This window comes from Gymnogyps californianus, chromosome 5 (genome assembly GCF_018139145.2).
Source record: "Gymnogyps californianus isolate 813 chromosome 5, ASM1813914v2, whole genome shotgun sequence".
Taxonomy (NCBI): domain Eukaryota; kingdom Metazoa; phylum Chordata; class Aves; order Accipitriformes; family Cathartidae; genus Gymnogyps; species Gymnogyps californianus.
This window is the reverse complement of record NC_059475.1, coordinates 13,254,132-13,276,002: the sequence shown is the minus strand read 5'-3', so window position 1 is coordinate 13,276,002 and position 21,871 is coordinate 13,254,132. Positions and strand designations below refer to the sequence as shown.

Genomic DNA, 21,871 nt, shown 5'->3' with positions numbered 1-21,871 from the left:
GATAGTACTGTCCTGAACATGTGGTTCAGGTCCCTTTGCCACTTACCTGAGCTTATCTGCTACAAAAATCACACGACGCTCCAACAGGAGAGAAGCAAAGATCCTGATGATCTGACGAACACTGAGGCACTTGAAAAGGCATTCAAAGTCCACGTGTTCCAGGCGCGAGTCCATGGGCCGCCGCAGCTCAATGACCTGAACGCATCCAACAAACATCAGTCAGCATCACTGATCAGGGCTGACAGCACCAGAAGCACCTGGCACCTCAGCCCAGGCCCTCCAGCACCGCTCCATGCTTTCCTGTTGAGGGGACACAGAGAACGACCCCCATCCTCTTTTGCAAACTGAGGCTGGAGGCACAGCACTCCAGAGAAATGGTGTATTACACAATTCACTATCAAGTCATTCTTCTTCCCAGAATACAGTTGTGCACATGAAATCTGCTGTCATTTCCAAGGGAAGCATAATTCTGTCTTCTAAACACCCTGTCAGAGATGTAAAGCTTGGCTGAGTCAACAGTATGAAGCAAGTAACAAACTGGAAACACTGGAGCCGGAAGCTTACAGGGTTAAAACAGCCACAAAGACAAGGTAAATTTGGTTATAAACTTGGCTAGCAATTCAAATTCACATCTAGATAGGAGCCAGGGACTGAACTTAGAGGCCGGGCAAAATTTAAACCCAATTTACTTCATTTTCACTCCTCTATGATGCATAATTCACTAGATAATGTTTAAAACCTTTTTTTGTCATAAAGATATGTACTTATATATACTTAACTGGGGAGTCAGGACAAGGTCTTAGATGGTGACTTGTGACATCCCTTTAAAGTCTAATTTTCATACTTCATCCATGACCTCAGACCTTCTCCTTCCTTTTCTCAAAAGCCTTTTGCTTGATTCCTTTATTATTTCTTCCTTCTACTCTGCAATTGACATGCTCAGATGTGGAACTTGAAGGCGGAGGACAGAAAAAAGAAGAGGGAAAAATAACATGAAGAGAAGAGTAACAGAGGGAGAAAAATATGAAGTGCAAGACAGCAAATGATGAACTACTGAGGAATTTGAGGAAACAGAAGGGAAAGGGGAAAAGTTGGCCAAATTGAAGCTGTGTTGAAATCTCTGAAGACATATTAACAGGAACATATATACATCTCCTTCTTTCCATATCTCCAAAAATCACCATCACTTTATTGCTCTAGACCACTTTAATGTTTTCATGCACATGACACCACATTCCACGAGCATACTGTATTGGGTTTAAACTGGAGTAGCCCTTACAAAATTCCTCACAAACACACTGCTTTAAGGATATGATCAAGACCACAGGATACTGGAAACAAAACCAGTTCATAACAGTTTAGTTGTAATATTGTTTGTGATCAGTAACACAGGACTGTAAAAAGAAAGTCACTGTTAGAACAGTATTTGTGTGCAGATTTGATTGTTTTTAAGCCTGAAATACAGAAACATTATGGTGCCAGAATATTAGATACCCATAACTCAGCTGTTGCCCCAAACAGCAGTAAGAATCAAATTGCGGAGCGATGGTGTATCATGAATGTACAGGATGGTGTACCTCCTTGGGAAATGCTGCCTGCCTACCTCTTTCTCATATTCGGTAAAGGTGCCCACTTCCATTCCTTAGCATTGGGATTGCAAGCTCAAATCATCTTTAAGTGCCAAATCATGAGGAGCTGGTTTTACTGCAAAACTTCCAGCGCTAAAATCTTGCTGCGGGGTAGGATGCAATGCAAGTTACGGCAGCTTTTACAAATGCCATGGATGTTTTCTGTTGCCTGGCAAAGCCTGCTTCAGTCTGCTCATCACAAAGAAATATACTGTCTACTTCCCAATTAATCATCATCTTTGTTTAGGCCAGAGGAGCCACAATGGAAGGACAAGATTCTGTTCCTAATTAAGCCAGTGCATTCCATTTAAATAACGAGTTTGTACTAGCATAACAGAGAGCAAAGCTCAGCCAGAAGAGAGTTGTTTCTTTGTTTGGAATTATCTCAATGTTTTTGTCTGGGAGAGTTCAGAGGCTTGAGCAGAGGATGGAGAAGTTGCAGATCCATGGTTCCCAGATATATTCACATCAAAAAAGCATTATCAGATCTTACCACTGTTATGCCAATCAGCCTTTCAGTTTTCCTTTGCTTCTCCAGAAGAAAATGCTTGTGACTTAAGCATGCCTTGCAAGTCACTTATACAAGGAACCCTTTACATTTCATACCAAGTGACATTACAGGCCCAGTCTGTTGAAGTCAGTGGCATTACACTTGGAGAAAATATGATTCTATGTAAAAATAGTAATAGTGCTGTAAAACTAATCCTAAGGAGTGTAAAATAACCCTAGAGTGGAATTTTTTTTCCTGCTTTCACTAACTGGGCCAAATTCTATTCCTATCTGCACTAATGGATTTCCTCTATATGCTTGCCCATCTGTATGGAGCTACTGTATACTTACATAAGGACATGCAGAGAGCAGAATTTGACACGGCGAATGGCTAGCAAGCCTCAAGTTACAAAAAACATTTTAAGCAAGGCACCAATATTGCCATTTTCCAGGAAGGCATATGTTGTATAATGCTAGGCTTCTAGCTACTTGAGTCAGTAATAAAAGGAAATGAAATCTATTACATGTGTGCACACACACACACAAAAAACTTTTATATAACATGCTTTTCCAAATATAGACTATCTCTTTGAGGGCCAGTTAAAGGGTATTTATGGCCAAAAAGAGCCATTTAAATGCTGCTGGTCACTCCTCCTACCAAGGCCAGGACCAGCAGTAATGAGGTTTGCAATAACAACCAGCTGCTGAACTGTTCAAGTACAGCCAGCATGGGAAACTTACACTTGCTCGTTATCACTGTGATAAAGCCCAGCAACACTGTAGTCTGTTAACTACACTAGGCCAGGCATACTAGGACATTTGTGTTGTGTTTTTTTCTTAAACACAACTTATTAATAAACATAAAATAACAAATACATAACAATAAATTGGCTTATAATCATCAATGGGAACTAGCATTAGCATATCAACACTGGTGCAGCTCCTGCACTGCTCGTTTTGAGGGTGTGCCACCTCACATGCTTTGCAGTATCCACATATCTCCTCCTGTTTTTCTTTTGCTGTTTGATATTGGAGTGGTGAGGGGGGAGGCTTTGACTTTTAATGTTTGCAGTTGCTTTTTACCTCATTTCCAGCTCCAGGCAGAAAGGTTTTGACTTTGATTGTCTTTCCAGGTGCAGGAAAAGGAGATTCCATCAGACTCCTCATAAATGGATAAACCAAGGCAGCAGATATTCCCCTTCTCCTTTCAACCTCGTCCAGGATCTGATCCATTAGTAAGATACAAGAGAGAAAGAGACAGAACATGTCAGCACCACATACACTTTTGAAGCATCTTTTGACCCACATGTGCCTAAACACATGGCAGATCTAAGTTTAATTCTCCTCTGCCATGCATTTCTTCCCTACCGTTAAAGCCACGGGATTTGATCGTACTCTAAAAATGATATGTTTTCCAGTTACAAAATGGAGCCTGTTTGTGAATGCAGTTAACACAGAGACAAGGAGGAAATAACAAATCTGGAAAGGAGAAAGAAGACTCGGCATGGCAAAAGGGATCTATATCGTTGGGATTTTGCCTGAACAACAGGGTGAGCTAAAGGAGAGAAAGATCAAGACAAATCGCATGATCACAGGCCAGGTCAGCATCACATCTCAGTGGTACATCTTGAAGTTTGTATTAAGGCGAAACATTTTCTTCTGCCCTGGGCATCTCTTCCATTTCAACTGAGAGGGCAGGAAAAAGCCAGACCAGCAAGAAAAGGAACCCTGCCACACTATGATACCAGCAGAGGTCCACCAGGAAAGAGCTCCTGGAAGAGTCCCAGCCGTGGCGGCAGCAGTCACGTCGCAGTCTGTGCTGAGCTGGAGCCAGCTGCGAGCAGCCTCATGAAGCATGCCCAGCTGTTTACACTGGGTGCCTGCATTAAGGTCATTTTCTGTTTGACATGACGCAGAGCAGGCAATCTAGTTTTGAAATAAACAGATGGAACTTCTTACAGATAGAGAGGACTTATTTTCTTCTCTCTTTGGTCACATGGACAAACATAAATTAGATCACAGCTAAGTTTTCCCACATTAGACAGACCATATCGATGATAAACCTAAAGAAGACGAGAAAGCAAGCTTCAAAGCAGTTAGTGGTTTGACCTGAAATGGTGATCTTTTAACCACCACTCAAGAGCAAAAGTCCATACAAGAGTTAGTGGGTCTGAGCCAGGCATTTTCCCTTGTTTCTCTTGGAAGTGCTTTTCACTGAAACAGAACATTAAAAGATACTTAAGCACAAGCTGGTGACTTACAATGATAGCTAGTGACACCAAATGCCAACACAGGCATTCACTGGTGCATAGTTTCCCCTTCCTCCCTGCAACATAGTAAAGACCTAACTAAAGCAAAGCTGACCCTATATACATAGCTTGCATTCCAGTCCATGGAAGTGGCAGATAACCATAAATGAAGATACGAATTTCATTATTGATGTAATTTGCAGCACAACAACTATCCTCACCAAACAAAATCAGCTGCCCAAATGGGAAGCAATAATGAACCAAGGCTATGCCCCGGGTCCCTTAGTGCTCCTGCACGCTGCCAGCACACAGTTGTAACATGCCCAACACATATCTCCTTTTCTGCAGTCACTATTTGATGCTTTACACTGCTGGAGTTGGGGGCCATGTACGTGTCATAGCCCTGTCCCAACAACCTTCACAACACAAATAAAAAGGAGCATTTAAACCGAATAAAATTTAAACAGAGATCTCAGGAGATAAAATGGTCAAAAACATCTGTTGAAACCATGACCAAATGAACTGGCTGGAAGTAAAGATATATGTGGTTCTCAAGTCTGTCTTAGCAGTAGGTATTACAACAGTGAGCATAAAAGGCTTTGAGGAAGATGAAAATAATGCAGGCTATCAGAAACAGGATGATAAACATTTAAAACAGAGGACTCCTTTTGCTTTTCTGATAAATAATATCCAAGGTTTAATATCTCGTGGTCTGTCATCACACATTTTTCTGTAAAGACAGCTGTTCCTTGTTGTGACTAATTTGGCAAAGTGCACCATCATAATCGTTTTCCTCTCTTTCACTGGATTTATCAATTAGGACAGCCCAGGTTCCTCTTATTAGGCTGGAAAAAGAGACTGTCTCACTTTTCAAGAACTTCTGTCTCCATCCATACCACATCTGTCTTCAAAACCAACAGGGATGCTAAGGCTCAAACTCTTCCTCCTTCATTTAACAGCTGTTTCATCCAAACCCTTTCCAAAGGCGGTGCTCGGAGTGTGTGCTAAAGAGCTGTGCTAAATCCAGCCCAGGGCTGGAGTCAGCCCCGCGTGCTGCCAAACACCCTGCTCCCACCCTGGCGCCGGTACCGTCAGGAGGTGACCAGCCCTCTGTAGGACAGTACCGCTGTGGCCAGACTCCAGTGTGGATGGGGTCCTTTTGTAGTCCAGCCCCTCCATGAGCCTGGTAGTTGAAAAAGAGCACAAGTGTGTTACAGCCCCCATTCAGGGCCCAATATGCAATTGAGTGGGAGCCTTCCTTCCTGCACAGACCAAGAATTTGAGGCCTGTGTGGCCAGGGCCTGCCTGCCACAATGCCTGGGAACAGCCCCTGCTGAAGCCAGTGAAATTACACTCACCCGTCAACCTTGGGTTCACTTTGGCTGGATGATCAGACACTTTTTTTCAAGTTACAGATTGAACTGGGAAAGCAGATTATTTGCAATTTTGTGCAATGACCTTCCTTGTCTGACTTTATAGCTCCGTGGCAGTGATACTTGGTTGTAAGGAGGATACTTAAATTTTCCTTTTTTTTTTTTTTTTGCCTTTTTTCCCTCTCCCAATTTTCCTTTGAAAATTAGTGCATTATCAATATTAGATAAAAACACAGAAGCAAACAAAGAGCCTCAGGACGTCTCTCCATACCACGAGTTTGGTGAGCTGTGTTATCCTCCCAGAACAATGCATTCCATTTCGCTCACAGATATCTGTGTTTAGATACATATTATGTCTGAGAGATGCTGTTATAAACCCTTGATTTCAGAGCTTTATGAAAGACATCAGAAGCAGAATTGCAATTAAGTATTGCAACCCGATTTTTTTCTTCACACAAGATTTGTGTTCAACAAAGTTTTATCTAGAAAAGCTTGAAACCTGCTTTGAAGATAACATTCCATATGATTATTAGATCATATGAACAATATAAATGCTATGATTTTTATTAACATCAATGATTTACATGTTCTTTTCAACTTTATTCCCATACAAATGAACAAGAAAAATCTGTGTAAGTTCTGTGAGATTTCCCATATCTGAAGTGAAAGTCTCTGGCAAATTAAAACAACATTCTATGAACACTGTATCAAAATTGGAAAAGGGGAAGGCAGCTATTTGACATTAGACATATCATTGTTCTCCACAGATCACCAGCAAATCCTATACGATACTCTGAGGTGCTCAGTGGATTTTGCAGGACACGCTCTCAGAGGACTAGGAGGCCCTAAACTGGCAGCTAGAGAGATATTTCAAATGTTAATCAATCAGAAATGTTATTAATAGTTAATTTTAATAACCTTTTGTCTTACAAAAGAAGAATGCTTGTGGCTCTGGAGCTGACTGGCAGTTAACTGTTTCTATGGTTATTCAATCCCTCAGTTTAGCTGCAATGCCCTGCTTATTGTCTCGAAACTCTTGTGTCAAGAAATGTATTACCTAGGTAAACCACATCAGCATACAATGCAGCTTTGGATTCATTAATGTGGAGGCCAATTAAAAGATTATCCATGCTTTCCTAGCCTCCTAGGATAAAAAAAACATGTCAGTAGAGTTAAGCATATAGAATTGACTTATCAAATAATCTTTTTTCTTAACCTCATCATTCCACGGGGTATTGGAGTAAAAGTGGTACTGGCCCGTCATTCAAACTGTGGATGCCAAGAATTACAGCTCAGCACAGAATGGCTTTAGAAAACAATGGAAAAAACTTCAATCAGCCAGATCATACAGACACCCAGATGTTTTTTGAATCAAGTTCTGCCTCAGTCACAGAAGTAATAAGACATTCTTTGATGAACCCAATAATAGGGATGGAATATCCAAAACAGCAACTGTAAAATACAGTTATCTCCCATCAAAGGAAGAAATTCTTCTCATCTGGTTCATCACTGTGGATGTGTCTTAGTAAACAATCAAATTAAAAAGCAATATTGAAAAAAAAAATCTTCTTACCTTGGAAAATAAGTCAAAGCACCCCAGCCGGCTGATGACACAATAAACTTCAGGTAAGCGTGGGCCTTTTCCACTTGGCTAATAACAGTAAAAAGGAGATTGAAATTACATATTAATCTGGAGTCATAAGGAAATACACTTCTCTGATCACACAGTTGGCCATCATGTGACACCTTTCACTATCAGTTTCTCCGTCAAAATAGCTACTTTTGGAAAAACACCATATTTCTTCCATAAGACAGGAAACTAAAAAGCATAAATAGTGCTTATCCACTTTGGAAATCACAGCGCATTGGAGCTGTATTCCAATATCGTTCCAGCTTGCAACCATAAAAGCACATTTAACTACGACAGTAACTCATGCCTGTGCTATCATTGTCCTCTGCTCCTGCTGCAGCATGAGGAGTGGGGCCACCCTGGGGCCATGTGCTGGAAGATGAGAACTACAATGCTAAGGGAGGTTATGATGGCTTTAGTTCCACACTCACTCCATGATTTTCAAAGCTAGCTCAACTTACAGCAAGTAAGCTCGTAGAGCTAAACAAAGGCAACCTGCATGAGCTAAACCATTAACTTCCTCAGGTTAATGCATGATAAACATGAAACTCTTAAATAACTTAAACAGTGGCAAGCATGAATCAATGATGCACATCCCCCCACCCCCACAAAAAAAAACCCCAAAACTATAAAGACTGTCCTCTATAACCATCCTATTGAAGATATTTCCTAGAGAAGCAAATGGTTTAAATTGGCATGACTGATGTGTATTCCCTCAGCATATTGGACTCTGCAACCCTGCCTATACCACTGCAGGGAAAGGCCCGTCAGCACTGTGTGTGAAAGAAGGGTACAACCACTGGCTGGATTCAGCTCATTTACTGAAAAAGAAGTAGAATTGGGCCAATGCTGAGCATTTTAGAAAAACCATCCTCACTGGCAAGGTCCTCAGAGCAGAGAGCCGGTCTGCCTGTGTCCTGCATGTGTACAATGCACGCAGATGGCAGTGACATCCATGCATAGCAGCTTCCCACTGTATTTTTAACAAGCTGCGATGCAACATTCCAGTTTTGTCTAGTTGCAACTGATTTTCACCAGATCAGCAGGCACACACTTGCTAGGGGCTGTTATTTTAACAAGGCAGCTTGTTGACTTCAGATGCAGTCACGTGTAGTCCCAAGATACAATGCAAGGAATTCCTGGTGCTGCCTCGTCCAGGAGCTACATCCATCACGGCACAGAACAGTTGCAGGTACGCTAGCAAACCCCAGTATCCGGGCAGCAAAAAGCTGAAAGCGGGGTCTGAGGCAATAGGCAAGGCTGCCTACTTCCTTGCATCTCGTGGACACAGCTGTGCTTGTGCCGCATTGAGTGAGAAGTGGCTGTAAAAGAATCACCTGGCATCACTTAGCCTCTTTGCACAGCTGTACATTATTGATATGCAGCAGTGACAGAATCATCTCCATTAATAACGACTGTATGATAAAGGAGCTCAGTCACTGTTTCTATCAGCTTCTGCCCACTTGTACATTTAGCCAAAGTGGCTGATCATCTCCTGTGTATCCACATAGAAGGCCGGTACATTTTTATCTTTGTTTCATCATTAGACTCTGCTGATACAGTGATTAACTTCCCCATGGTGTGTTTGACATTTACATGCCACACAGATGTCAATCAAGAGAAACTGAGGGGTAGCTGTGCTTTTTAAATCTGAATATTGCAATCTAGACTTGGACAGTCAGCAGGTGCCTGCCTGTTATAATAAAGACCACAAAAAAATACCAAAGCTAAGTGAATACAGATGAGTCTATTTCTGGATCCAAACCTGCTCACTACACGTCACATCTCTGAAAAAGCAGAGCCCTTTTTTGTCCATATTAGGTATAAAACAGTTTCTAAAGGCACTAAGTGATTATATCAAGCATGTGGGATTTTGGTTAAAATCATTGTGTCAAATCTGCAGGAATGCCGAAGCCATGCCAGAAGCCTTGGATAGCTCCCAACCAAGAGCTGTCTCACTGAGTGCCAGTAAAAACATCACATTCCTGGGTCATCTATAAGACCAGAAACAATAACTGCTTAGTGCTTACTCAAAGATTCTCCTTTATGAAATATCATTGCTTTCAAACGTCTTAAAGGCTACATGTCTCTGAGAGCTGGGATTCTTCCCTCCTCGCACTCATCGTATAGAACATCCTCTTCTGTTATTTCAGAGGCCTTCCTGCAAACAGCACAGCCTCCCAGATGTATACAAATCATCTGTAAGAGGCAGCAAGCAAAAGCCTCAGGCAGAGCCATTCTGAGGGGTAGGACTTCTCAAATTTCTAACACTGGCAACTCTTCACATAACCTCCCCTCTCAGCCATTAGTTTGCACCTCAAAGATGGATCTAAAACACCTGCTCATTGTGCTTTAGTTTGCTTCTTTCCCAGAAAAACATTGTATGGGACATGACACGCCTCCCTTCTCTGCCTGGACTCATTGCTCTTCACTAGAGGAGACTTGGGCACTGGGTCTGGCCAACGGTACTGGTTTAACCTTCTCTCTTCCCAGAAGAGAGTGCTTCCAAGTTGGAGGCTGTGCTCTACAAGGTAGCTACAAAGCCTTGGACATGATAATGTCCTCCAAGGCTCACTCTTCTACATGATGAATAGGGCCAGTTCCAGGAAGCTGTATGGTAAAGTAGCACAGCTGAGAGGCATCTGAGAGACTGTGCCTTGATACACTGCACTCCTGGAAGAAGAGGGATAGAAGGGATGATGTTTTGGTTTTGATTTGTTTTCAGTTTGTTTTCATGGAGCCCAGGATATTTTCAGCCTTAGTCCAGTATCACGAATGAAAATGCTAATGAGTTTTGTTGATAACGAGACAGTTTCCCAAGAGGATGAACATAAACTGACAAGAACTTGGCTATGAGATGGAGGAGCTGAGATCTGCATCAGGGCTGGTCCGCAAGTGGCTCAGGACAGTCTTTTTTATAGTGAGTTTGTCCTGGTTTCGGCTGGGACAGAGTTAACTCTCTTCTTAGTAGCTGGTAGCTCAGTAATCTGAAGTTTACTTACTAAAACCCACTCCAAAACCTGCTTTGGCAGGAGAAACAGTAGGCTTTTGCTCCAAAAAAATAAGCCTGCCATTTTTCTCTTTCAAATCACACCTCCTTGCCCATGTGCTTGAAATCCAGGGGAGCCTTCAGAGGTGTCCTCCCAGTCTGGCATAGCACTGCAAGTCTCTAACACACTGCACATGCCTGCTTTCAAAGCAAGGCAAGCTGTCCCTGCAGTGTGCATACTCACCAGACATTCAGACACATAACTCTATGGTTTGGGTTTTTTAAGATACTGGGCAGGCTGTGGGGTGTCAGGAAAGCTCCTGGTTTCACAGCCGCAGAAATAACTGGGGAATGCTAGTCCCAGCATGTTGACATCAGAGGAACCAAAGCAGTGGGGACCAAACACAACATTTTTCCTCCTGCACTTCTCCTCCCAGCTTCTCCCATCTACCTGAAGATACAGTGTGAAGAGGAAAGGCAGCAAAAACAGACCTACCAAACAGCAAGAAAGAGAAACATGCACCATAGTCCTACCTGCCAACTCAAAGAAGCAGGAGTGCAGCAAGAAACAGACTAGCATCAACCTGAAGACTCCAGAAGGGCTGTGCTCCTTCCTCCCCAAAATGGGACTGGACATCTCGGCTGAGATCTTCTAAATAATTCCCCAGAGAGCATTATTAGGAAAACTGGAGGAAGCAGTAAGGGCTGCCCCAAGGCCAGGTGAAAAAGGACCATCACAAATACACAGCAGCAGCTGAGTTGCCTGAAGGAAGCGGCCTTTGCAAAGCACATGCATTAGCTCTGCGTAAGCCTCCAACACCCTGGGCTCCCTTTGAGACCAGAACTGTATATGCTTCAATTGCAATTAGCTGTAATTAAAGCAATGATCATATAACAGAGATAGTACATAAAAATATTTAACTCTAAATGACAACGCAAATGCCATTTTCACACACACACTGTGTAATGTTTATTCCCTTCTGCAGGAGAGTGAAAAGGACACTATTTTAATCCTACCTGACTCTAGAACTGTCTTGATCTTGGAACAATGAAAGATGAAGATTCAATCCAAAGCTTAAACAGGGAAACATGGTATTCCTGAATAACCTCCCAGCACATTTCTCCTGCTTAGTTATATTAGAGCCACACACAAACTGATGGAGTGCATAGCTTGAATGGATGACATCAAGAAGATAGAGGAGATGCCTCCCATGGACATTTTTCTGCATATACTAGATAAGGTTTGGCAGTTTCAGAAAGAGAGAGACATCCTGAAAACCCAGCAAGGCTCCTTCTTGGGAAGTCTGCTGTTTTGTTGCTGGCTTAATTTAAACAACGACAGACCTACAAATACAGAGACTGAATAGTAGGTTTGCAGAAATCAGGTTATTGTGTCAGATCAGATCACCACTCTCTTAAGCCTAATGCAATCACATCCTCATGGCCACACAAGCCCTAGCCTCACCAGCAAGCCAACATATCCAGAAACAGAGATGTTCCTTAATGGTGTCAGGAATCAGAACAATTCAAATGTTGGGAGTCTAAAATGAATACGTCAGTCACAAGCCAGCTTCTGTGGCAGCTCTTGATTTCTTGTTAGGGCCAATCCAAATTCAGACCATGAGAAAACTGTGGGTGTTTTAAATCCAAAAGCTTGTCTTAAAGTCTTCTTGTTATATGTGAAACATGAACTTCTAATGCCAGAGCACCCAATGTGCACAGGGCTGTCAAAGGTGCTTATGGGAAGGGCAGGATGGAGGGAAGAAGGCAAGAGGAAGAAAAGGTTTTCCAGTGAGCTTTTTTCAGTTCCATAAATGTTAGTCTGCATCCCACAAAAGTTGCTTTCACAGTGTAATGAATTCCCTTCTCCTGCCCCAGCAAATGCAGGATGAACTAGTCCTACCTAACGATCGTTTTTCATGTTTTAATGTACACACTTCATGTTCAGGCATCCACTCCTCCACTAACTCCTGGGGCTGGCTCGTCTTAGCCTAGAAAAGTGCTGGAGGAGCATTTTTTATGTGAGAGGGAAGAGAGAGGTAGGATAAGGTGAAACAGACCCTGCAAGTTTTCATCTTATTTCTGCAAGTACAAAGTTACCAGCCAAGAAATCCTGACATTGTCAGGCTTTCTGCTCTGAGAACTGGGTCTTCTCAGATGTCTGCCCTGTATGATAAAAATGTGTGTCTCCTACTGTTCCCATGAACCAGCTGCCAGATGTGGCAACGAACTGCAGGACATTGTTTTGAGGATGCAGTATCTTACACTCCAGTATTGCCCCACTGGCTAGAACTAGCACCCCTCAGCATACACAGCAACTCCCATGGCAGTAAAGCCCAAGATGCCTGTCAAGATCCCATAAAACAGCAGCTTACATGCCATAACAGTCCCTGGGCACAGGGGCTGGCACTGCTGCGGATCCCAGCCATAAGGCCACTGACATCCCAGGCTGCCAAGGAGCTGCACTGGATCCAAGCATCTCCCAAAGGATACACGCCTGGTGTCTCTCTGACTGTCTACACCCTTTTTCTGGGCTGCAGAGACCACTCATGGCCTCCCAGTGAGGAAAGTTTTGCAGATTTTCTAGTACTGGTGGGTCTTGCAGCTGAGGCTCTGTCAGCAGAAACCTGCTGAGAAGGTCCCTGCTTTCACCACTGTGATCCTTGCATATCCACTGTGCTCTTACTGGGCACAAGCCTATGGGGTTGCAAAGACAGAGAAGAGCTAAGACTTCAGTCACACCCTTTAGAAAGCAATTTTTTAACATATTATAATCAAGGCAATTAGTAAAACAAAATTATGCACTAAACCAAATTAAAGAATTATTTTACAAGGTACACTCAGATTCATGTTACAGCAGCTTCACCCCTGTTCCTTCCCCACTGTGTGCTCCTCCTGTTCCTGTGCTCCTGCTCTCCCTTCTGCCCCTACCCAGGCTGCTGCCCCATAGCACCGGGGGCATCGTAATGTCCACTGGAGAGGGCCATGACCGGCTGGGTGAGGCTAAGCCCTCAGCAGGAACTGCTCAAATCATCTTTGCTGCTGACATGGGCGTATCGCAGAGCCACAGCCCAAGAACAGCCCTAGAAAAGAGCCTAGCAAGTTGATGGATTAATTAGCATGGAAAAGAAAGTTAAATTAATCTGAGAAATTAATTAAAGAAAAATGTCTTATTTGCAGGGAAATGGCATAGTAGTAAGAGTTAACATCTCTACTATATATTGGCCCATTTCCTTTTATATGAAGATGCATACTTCTCACATCAAGTCACTAGGAAAGCTGTTACATGATTGCCTTGGAGGTATCAAGATGTAACTGGAAAACTTCATGCTATCTATGGAAGTGCGGATTGTTTGCTGTGGTACAATAGGTTACATTCCATTCTAATCCTGTTCCAAAATGAAACAAAACAATATAAATACATTTAAAGAAGATACTGTACAGGATTTGTAGTACAAACAGAACATAATTGTCACTGTATCCCTTGAGGTGGTTTTGGCAGGGTTTTAGCACACACACCCCAAAAAAAGGGTCTGGAAGAATCTGAAATCTAAAGGTAGAAAAGAAAAAGTGGAGCAGTTTGTTCGTATCACAACATGGCAAAGGAGAACAAGGCTGACAAAAAGTAATTGTTCCATGAACAAAGGAATTGGAACACCAGCCTCCGCAGAAGACACAGATAGCCATCCTCACAGGATCAGGTTGGTTGGCCCATCCAGCCATGGAGCCTGCTGCTGAGGACTGCCAAATGCTCTAGAAGGTGTGAGACACCTCTCACTGAGTATTGCAAAAGCATCCCTCGCCAGGACAGCTGGGGAATATTTTCTAAGGAATTAGCCTCACAGCAGTTGGCTTGTCTTGAAGCACAGCAGTTTACAATGATTTTAGGGTTTTCTTATGGTTCTATATTACACAGTATGGCCCCACCTTTCTCTTATGTAATGTTTGCCAAAAACTGCATGTAGTTCCTGAATTATGGTTATTGCATTTGACAGAACTTGTGGGTCAGGAATGGGACTAATCAGAGGAGATGCTGTGCACTCCTGGACATCAGAGCCACCCTGATTGAAGCTTTCAGAAACTGCTCAGGAAATTGGACACCCAAATACAAAAAAACTGCTTTAGAGCCCAAGCCTCTGGCATATAAACAATGCCTGCAGAATTTACCTTCTCCTTGTTGCCTGTACAAACTCTGTATTTGCATATATAAAATAAGAAAGTATGCACATGACTGTAAATAGAAATATCACACTGAGGTACACATCAGTGAGGCTGTTCGACCCATGCACCGACATTTGCGGTGGACAAGAAATTGTTACGCTTTGTGAGCACTGCTGAACCCTAGGGAGAAGGCACTTCAGGTAACAAGCCCAATTCCACCATTTCTCCCAGCAGGACAGAAAGAGATTACAGGATCCAAAAAACAGTAGATGTCTGCTACTTTTGCCATTTCCCCAGATAGAGAAATGCTGAGATATTTCTCTGCAGCTTCCAAAATCCTCTTTCTTTCTAAGCCCCAGACTGTGCCAGTTTTGCTCTCAGAAAGCATGGCAGGATTTGCCCCAGAAAGGGACAAGCTGGTAAAGTACATTGGTATCACTCCACTTTCCTCTGCTGGGTAAGCTGTACCAGTGAGATGAGACATGTCAGCTTCTGCTTGTCAGGTTTTGGAACCAGATGAAACACCCTGAATTAAGTGATCTCCCAGGGCAGCAGCAGATCAGCTTTATAACTGGCTTTATAATTATTAGATAGATTTAGAAGACAGTACTTATTTTTCCCTTTTTTAAATTATTTTTTTGTTATCTGGTTGATTGATTTTTGCCATAGCCAATGGAGGATAAAAACAATCTCCAATGCTGTCTCAAAACACCATTTATATAAAAGTGTATAGTATTGATTTAATTCTGTTCCCAGTATTTCCTACTATGCTAACCTATCTTCTGCACCAGCTGAAAGTCGGTGTTCTATTTTTATGTTGCCTTTAATGTAGGGTGGATTTCACTGAGCCTTAAGTGAGTAAAACAAGCCTATGTTAATCATCCATTGACAAAGTAATTCAACACTCCTGTGTATACATCTTTTTTATTGTGGCTGATTATTTCAGTCTCAGCCTGGTCCAGGATCAACTGTTTTGCATTTCACAAATGTAAGCTCTGTGCATGATTCCAAACTTGCTAACATTCCCAGAAATATAAAAGTCTTAAACCACCTTTACCTGGTAGAGTGAAAACATTCCGTAATTCAATTCTAGCCAACATTTTCTGAGGTTTTGTTATTTTTTTCCAAATATACCTTATTATCTTCTTAAATGACAACTTATAAAAAAGTAATTGAATTGTACTGCTGCCCTACATCTTGTTATGCTTATTTACACCAGCAAGGATACCTTCTAGGTGCTCCACTTGTTTACCACTGAATCACCCCCTGACCAGCCCTAGATTTACTGCAACGCAAGCCTTCATTGACATTTCCTTTCCACATATAAACCTTGTTGTGGCCCACACTTACACACTGTGTTGTACAGAGTAAGCGAGTCTCTGTGATGCTACCTATGGCAAATACCGCCCACAAAACTGATAAACAAGTTTTCTATTATGTTAGTTTAAACGAAACTTCTACAAATAGAGGAACCACACACAGCAATATCTCCCAGACAGAGCATCTCCTGTCTGCACGACAAGGAGCTTTGCCATAGACAAAGAGCATGTTAAGAGCAGGGTCAGGTACAGGCAGCATGCAGGATGGAGGGTGCTGTTCTAATGACAGCGAGTTGCTCTGTCTATTGGAAGCCACTGAAAGCTACTGAAGGCAGGTGCTCCCTGCTTGGAAAGATGGGAAATCATGCCAGCGATGGAAGGAAGGGGAAAGTGCCAGTGTCCCTTTCTCTTAGATAGGGGGTACCTATTTACAAGTTTGCAATGCTGCTGCAGACATTCATTTTGCACACAGAGTACGCAAAAGGCTCCTGCAGCATCCAATATCCATATAAGCTCTCCAACCAAGTGTAGGCAACTGTCACGTGAACAGTATAGGAGCCATGGCTCCCCACCTAGTCACTCGCAACCAGCTCCAAACCCATCCGAGAGGTGATGAACACAGGCTAGTGCAGGAACAACCAACTGGTTTATGCTCTGCTGCCATCCAGTCAGGTCTGCAGGATAGACAGCAAAATCCCTGTTTACACTGTGCTTCACCTGCCTTAATGCACTTTGCAAGCCTTCGTGCAGTTTCTTCCCCTCCCCACACACACACTGCCACGCTCTCAATTTATCAGGTGACCAGTGATTTTCCAGGTGATGAGACAAAACTATTTGGTAGGCTGAGTCGGGTCCCTGCACCACCAGTTGACCAGCCCTGGTCATGAGGACTGACAAGGAGCCTGAGAACCTAGGCTTCCCAGCAGTGGCATCAGCTTATTGCGTGGTCCTGAGTAAATGGTGATGGTGGCGTGCTCTCCACCATTGTTGCCCTCCTACTTGACAGGGTGGCTTATTTACCTAAATCACAGACCTGCTGCAGACTGATTAGGCAGTGCTAGCAGAGTACTTCGGAGATGTAAGCAGCTGTCCAAGAGATAAATGCTACTCACAAATGTTTAGAAATACCACATTTGCCTTTGTTTGCAGTGTTGTAGTATTTCTGATTCTGCTTGAAAGCACGTAATATAAAGAATTTAAAACGTAAGTGCTCACACAAGAAACTTTCCACGTTCTTATGAGTTTCCTACAAGACTTGGGATCTATTTGATTGAGACAGCCATTACAAATTCTTATTTTAGTTGAGCTCCTTACATTTCCAAATTTCAGAGTGAGTAACACCATTTTCTTTTAAAAACATGAGAGACACCCTCAAAGTTCAGACTATATTTTTGAGATATTGTTTAACAGTATTCTGCATTTTGAAGTGAAGGTGACGTACTTACCAACAGCCTCCTGCAATAACCAAACCGCCGGCTCCCATCTTCCCCAGTGAGCATGAAAGAGAAGGTCTCACTACAAGAAAATAAATTGCCCAGATCTTACTATCAGAACTACAGCATAGCTATGAGGTAGATCATTTAGAAAGGGATACTGCCTTATCCAGTGAGAGATTCTACCTACTCTAGGGTCTTCTCTCCCTCTGCTCATCATATGGACATACTCTGTGGACAAATTCCATCAGAGCAGAGCACAAATATCTGCACGGTTGTGGACAACCTAGCTATCTTATAAGAAGAGATGGGTGCTGAATTTCAGTGACATGGCAGTCCCTTTGTACTGCAGAAGGAACACAAGAATCAGATTTTGAGGGCACTATTCAAATGCTGGATCTCCCCTACCTTTTAATTAGATTCTGTCTTTGGACTGTGCTTTACTCTTAAAGGGAGAACCTTAGATATTCTCTAAGACTAGAGAAATCATTTTCTAATCCAGAAACAACACAGATTTCAAAAATCCAGCTCATTTTATATCCCTGCCTAGGATAAGTATCTTTTGTGACAGAGAAGTAAAACAACAGTTTAAGGCTATAATTACAGCACAGGTAAAGGGATGGGTCTGTGAATTTGTGCCTGGACTGAGAAACATTCCTGACTGCTTTGTAAGTTTTAAACAGCATTATATAAAACACTTATTCTTTGTGCTGGAATGCCAGGGTTTATATAATGATAGCTGTATGTGGGAGGGATATCTTGTTTCTCAAACGTGGGCTCATGAAAGGTCTGTCCAGGAGAGCGGCAGCAGAAGAGGTGAAATGCTGTGTAGGCAGCACTGTGTGCTTCTCATAACCAATGTTGCCTACACAGTTGTCTGCCTCTCCTTCAGTGTTTTCAATAATTGACTATTCAGGTGCTTCCAAGTACTGAATAATACAGCCAAGCAACACAGAATATAACATAGTTATGTTGCATGTGCCATACGTAAGCCAATAAAAAGTTCCATACATATTCTTGGCTACAGCAATTCCTGCAGGTGAATGCTAGTTCCTTGTCATCGTTGCAAGTCCCTCTAGACACACTCTGAACAAGTCTTACTTCATATACACACGTCTCAGACCATGCATCTTAAAAAGCCATCTCATATTCTAGGGGAATATGGGGAGACCCCATCTGGAGTACTGCATCCAGCTCTGAAGTCCTCAGTTCAAGACAGACATGGACCTGTTGGAGCGGGTCCAGAGGAGGGCCACAAAAATGATCAGAGGGCTGGAACACTTATGAGGACAGGCTGAGAGAGTTGGGGTTGCTCAGCCTGGAGAAGAGAAGGCTCCAGGGAGACCTTAATGCAGCCTTTCAACACTTAAAGGCAGTTTATAAGAAAGATGGGGACAGACTTTTTACAAGGGCCTGTAGTGATAGGACAAGGCGTAATGGTTTTAAACTAAAAGAGGGTAGATTCAGACTAGATATAAGGAAGAAATGTTTTACGACGAGGGTGGTGAAACACTGGAACAGGTTGTAGATGCCCCATCCCTGGAAACAGTCAAGGTCAGATTGGACAGGGCTCTGAGCAACCTGATCTGGTTGAAGATGTCCCTGCTCATTGCAAGGAGGTTGGACTAGATGACCTTTAAAGGTCCCTTCCAACCCAAACCATTCTATGATTCTATCCCTTCTGCCTATTCTACTACTTCTACACCCTCAGAGCAACAGATTCAGACACATCGATGCAGGGGAAAAAAAGATACATTTTTTTGAAGTTTCTTTTGAATGAAAAAGAAAATGCAAGTCTGGCTCTCCCTTCCCTTGCCCTTGTAGTCATTCATCTCCGAGGGAAGGAAGGTAGGGCTCCTCTGCTGGCATAGAGCTCAGCTCCAAAAAAGTTCTCAGAACAGCATTGCTTTGAGCCAAATGAAGAGGTGTCCTGCAATGTTAGACAAGCATTCTGGGGTAAATGACTAGGGCAGGTGGTGGGCAGGGCCCTATCCTTTTTAAGATTTATTTTAAATACTTCCATTTATGCTTTTGGGTTTAGCACTGAGAGGAACCTCGAAACCTCTTCCCCTCAGCCACACAGGCCTGTGAGGCAGGCAGAACAGAGAAGAAAAATAATACAGAACTTAAAAAAAAAGAATTAAATACAGCTGCTTGAGCCTGAAGTGGCCAAGATTCAAACTGCTACTTCCTTAATTGGGCATCGGCAAGCCTGTGGCTGCTCCAGATGCACTCCATCAGCCCTGTGCAGCAGAGGAGCACCAGAGGGTTTACCTGTTGTATTCAGAGACAGGGAGCCAGTCCTTGGCATCAGGAAAGCAGAACTGAGGGATAGCCTTGAGACGCTCTTCCGCTTCACGCATTTGCTTGGTTGGTCTTTCTAGCTGCGGGGGAGAAAATTGAGGTTCTGTCAGTTACTGTTAGTGACAGCTTCACAGCACCTCTCAGGAGGAGGGGTTACTAATGAGCTTTGAAGAGCAAGGGCCCATCAGCTTGTTTTTTATTTGGGCTTGGCAGAGTGAGGCATGATCCCAGGACAGGCTTATAGATGCTAGTACAATAGAAATAAGCACTGCTGGGGTTTTTTCGATTTTTTTTTTTTTAATTGCCCGAAAACCCCTTGTTGCACAATGGCCACTTAAAACAGTCCTAACTCAAATTCCTTTCTGCTGCAAGAGCACAAGAGAAATGCCATAGATCAGCAAAAGTCTTTCCATTGACTTCACTGAGTTTTGGAGCAAATCCTAATATAGCCAAAATGAGTTAAAAGTGAAATATTTTGAAACTGAATTTAAACACAGTCTTTAAAGCATCTACCATCAGGCCAAACTCTCCAGCACTGGAAAAGATAAATTTGTAAACAAGGAAAGCTTTCAGTCACCTTCTCTATGACCTTTGCTTTGTAACAGATCACTTTATAACAATTATGAAAGCTGAATTATTAACTCAATTTAAAAAATAGATCTCTCTTAATTTTCCCACTTATTCACTTTATTGATCTTAGAATGAACTATACGTAAGAATTTTTCTTTTACCTTGGGAAACTGATATGTCACTTCTGGGAGGTAAGTGTTTTTAGAGGGCTTCTTTTTCAGTGACACTACCACAAAATACTCAAATAACTCCCGTTCCTGCCATTCAATCAGCTCCAGTTCCAGGGTTCGATAACTTGGAGCCCTCTTCAGCATTGACTGGATGTGTACGAGACGCTGGGTATGAGCTAGCGTTTAAAAAAAAAAAAAGAAAAAAACCCAGATCATTACCTGGGACTGTAATGTATATGTGTAAGCCACAGCCATTCACAAAGGACTTTCAATTTGCCCACCTATTATTCCAAGCATGTTCTCCTTTCAAAAGCAAACCTTCATACTGTAGTCTCCCTCACTAATTGCACCCATAAATCAAAACTCTCTCCAAGTACTGAAGTGATGCAACACTAAGTCACTGACATAATTTGCCGTTCATAACTGTTACCCTGCGAAAGGTCTGCTTTTTCTTCGCACATAAGACTAGATTATAAGCCCTTATGTGGGTGTGCAAATGCACTAGGGCCTCCAGGCTGACACATCTCAGGCCTAACTTGGACCTGGTTTACATTGGTGAAAAACAGTGCTATGACCTGTTCCTACGTAGCACACCTTTATGCTAAGAACCACTGAAGGTGTATTTTCTCCTTCTCTACAGCACAGGTATAGTCCATACAAGCCATGGAACAATCTCCAGGGAAGGGGGAAGGAAAGGAAAGAGGTGCGAATTGCCTCCTGTGGGATTGCTTTCCTTGTGCCAATTCAATTGAGGGACAATCTTAGATTCATGGTCACGTCCAGTCCTGATTCAAAGATATGCCTTGATCCAGTGACTTGTCGCTAGACGTCTATGGCAGACTAGTCAGTAACATCATTACCAGTTCTGGTAGACCAATAAGTGAAAATGGCTAAGTAAAACCAGCTTCCTGCATGCTCTTCCCCACCTCTTCACACCAGGATCTCTGTGCAATGGCACATGAATTACCAGCAGCACATGTCAAGCCCTTAAGGCTATATTCACTGACACTGCTCACAGTTTGCAAAAGGCAGACTGTCCCTTGTGGTAGGGAAATAAGATGTCACAAGCACTTGATCACAGCAGTAATTAATTGGCAAAAGAAAGGGAAACCGCTTGATGACCAGCCGTCATACAACCGGTTCAACAGCACAAAAATTAAAAATTATTTTGATAAAGCACTTGGGTCTTGGTGTGACTGCACAACTAGGGAAGCTAAATCCCAAGAAATAACCTGCCTTGAGATAGCCCCACACAGCCGGCCAGTGCTTCATATTTGCAAGAGGTGAAACCAAAGAGCCCACCCCACGGCAACAGATGGGGACACAGGGAATCCTGTTCCTGTAATGCTACACGTGACAACTAGATCTTTGGCTCAGGATGCCCTGAGAGCATCAATGTAAATACAAGGTCATGCAGGAGCAGTCAGTTAGGGAGCCATCAGAATGAAGATCCTCTGTTCCACAGCAATGGGGGAAAAAGCTTCCCAGTTTCCAGTGAAATCAGAATATCCTCCCAATAACAAGAGAGAGGCCAGGCCCTGTCTGTCTTCTTTCAT

At 42.8% G+C, this 21,871-nt stretch overlaps 1 protein-coding gene across 2 annotated transcripts in view; it reads right to left on the bottom strand.

The window, feature by feature from the left end:
* Positions 1-21,871, bottom strand: part of DENND2B (DENN domain containing 2B) — a 185,549-nt gene that overhangs the window by 25,837 nt on the left and 137,841 nt on the right. For both annotated transcript variants that reach the window (XM_050897094.1, XM_050897095.1), the window contains exons 10-15: positions 20,307-20,491; positions 19,546-19,655; positions 17,284-17,353; positions 7,313-7,390; positions 3,201-3,341; positions 47-195 (exon numbers count right to left, since the gene is read on the bottom strand). In XM_050897094.1, coding sequence (XP_050753051.1) covers positions 47-195; positions 3,201-3,341; positions 7,313-7,390; positions 17,284-17,353; positions 19,546-19,655; positions 20,307-20,491 — 733 coding nt within the window. The remainder of the gene's footprint in view (positions 1-46; positions 196-3,200; positions 3,342-7,312; positions 7,391-17,283; positions 17,354-19,545; positions 19,656-20,306; positions 20,492-21,871) is intronic.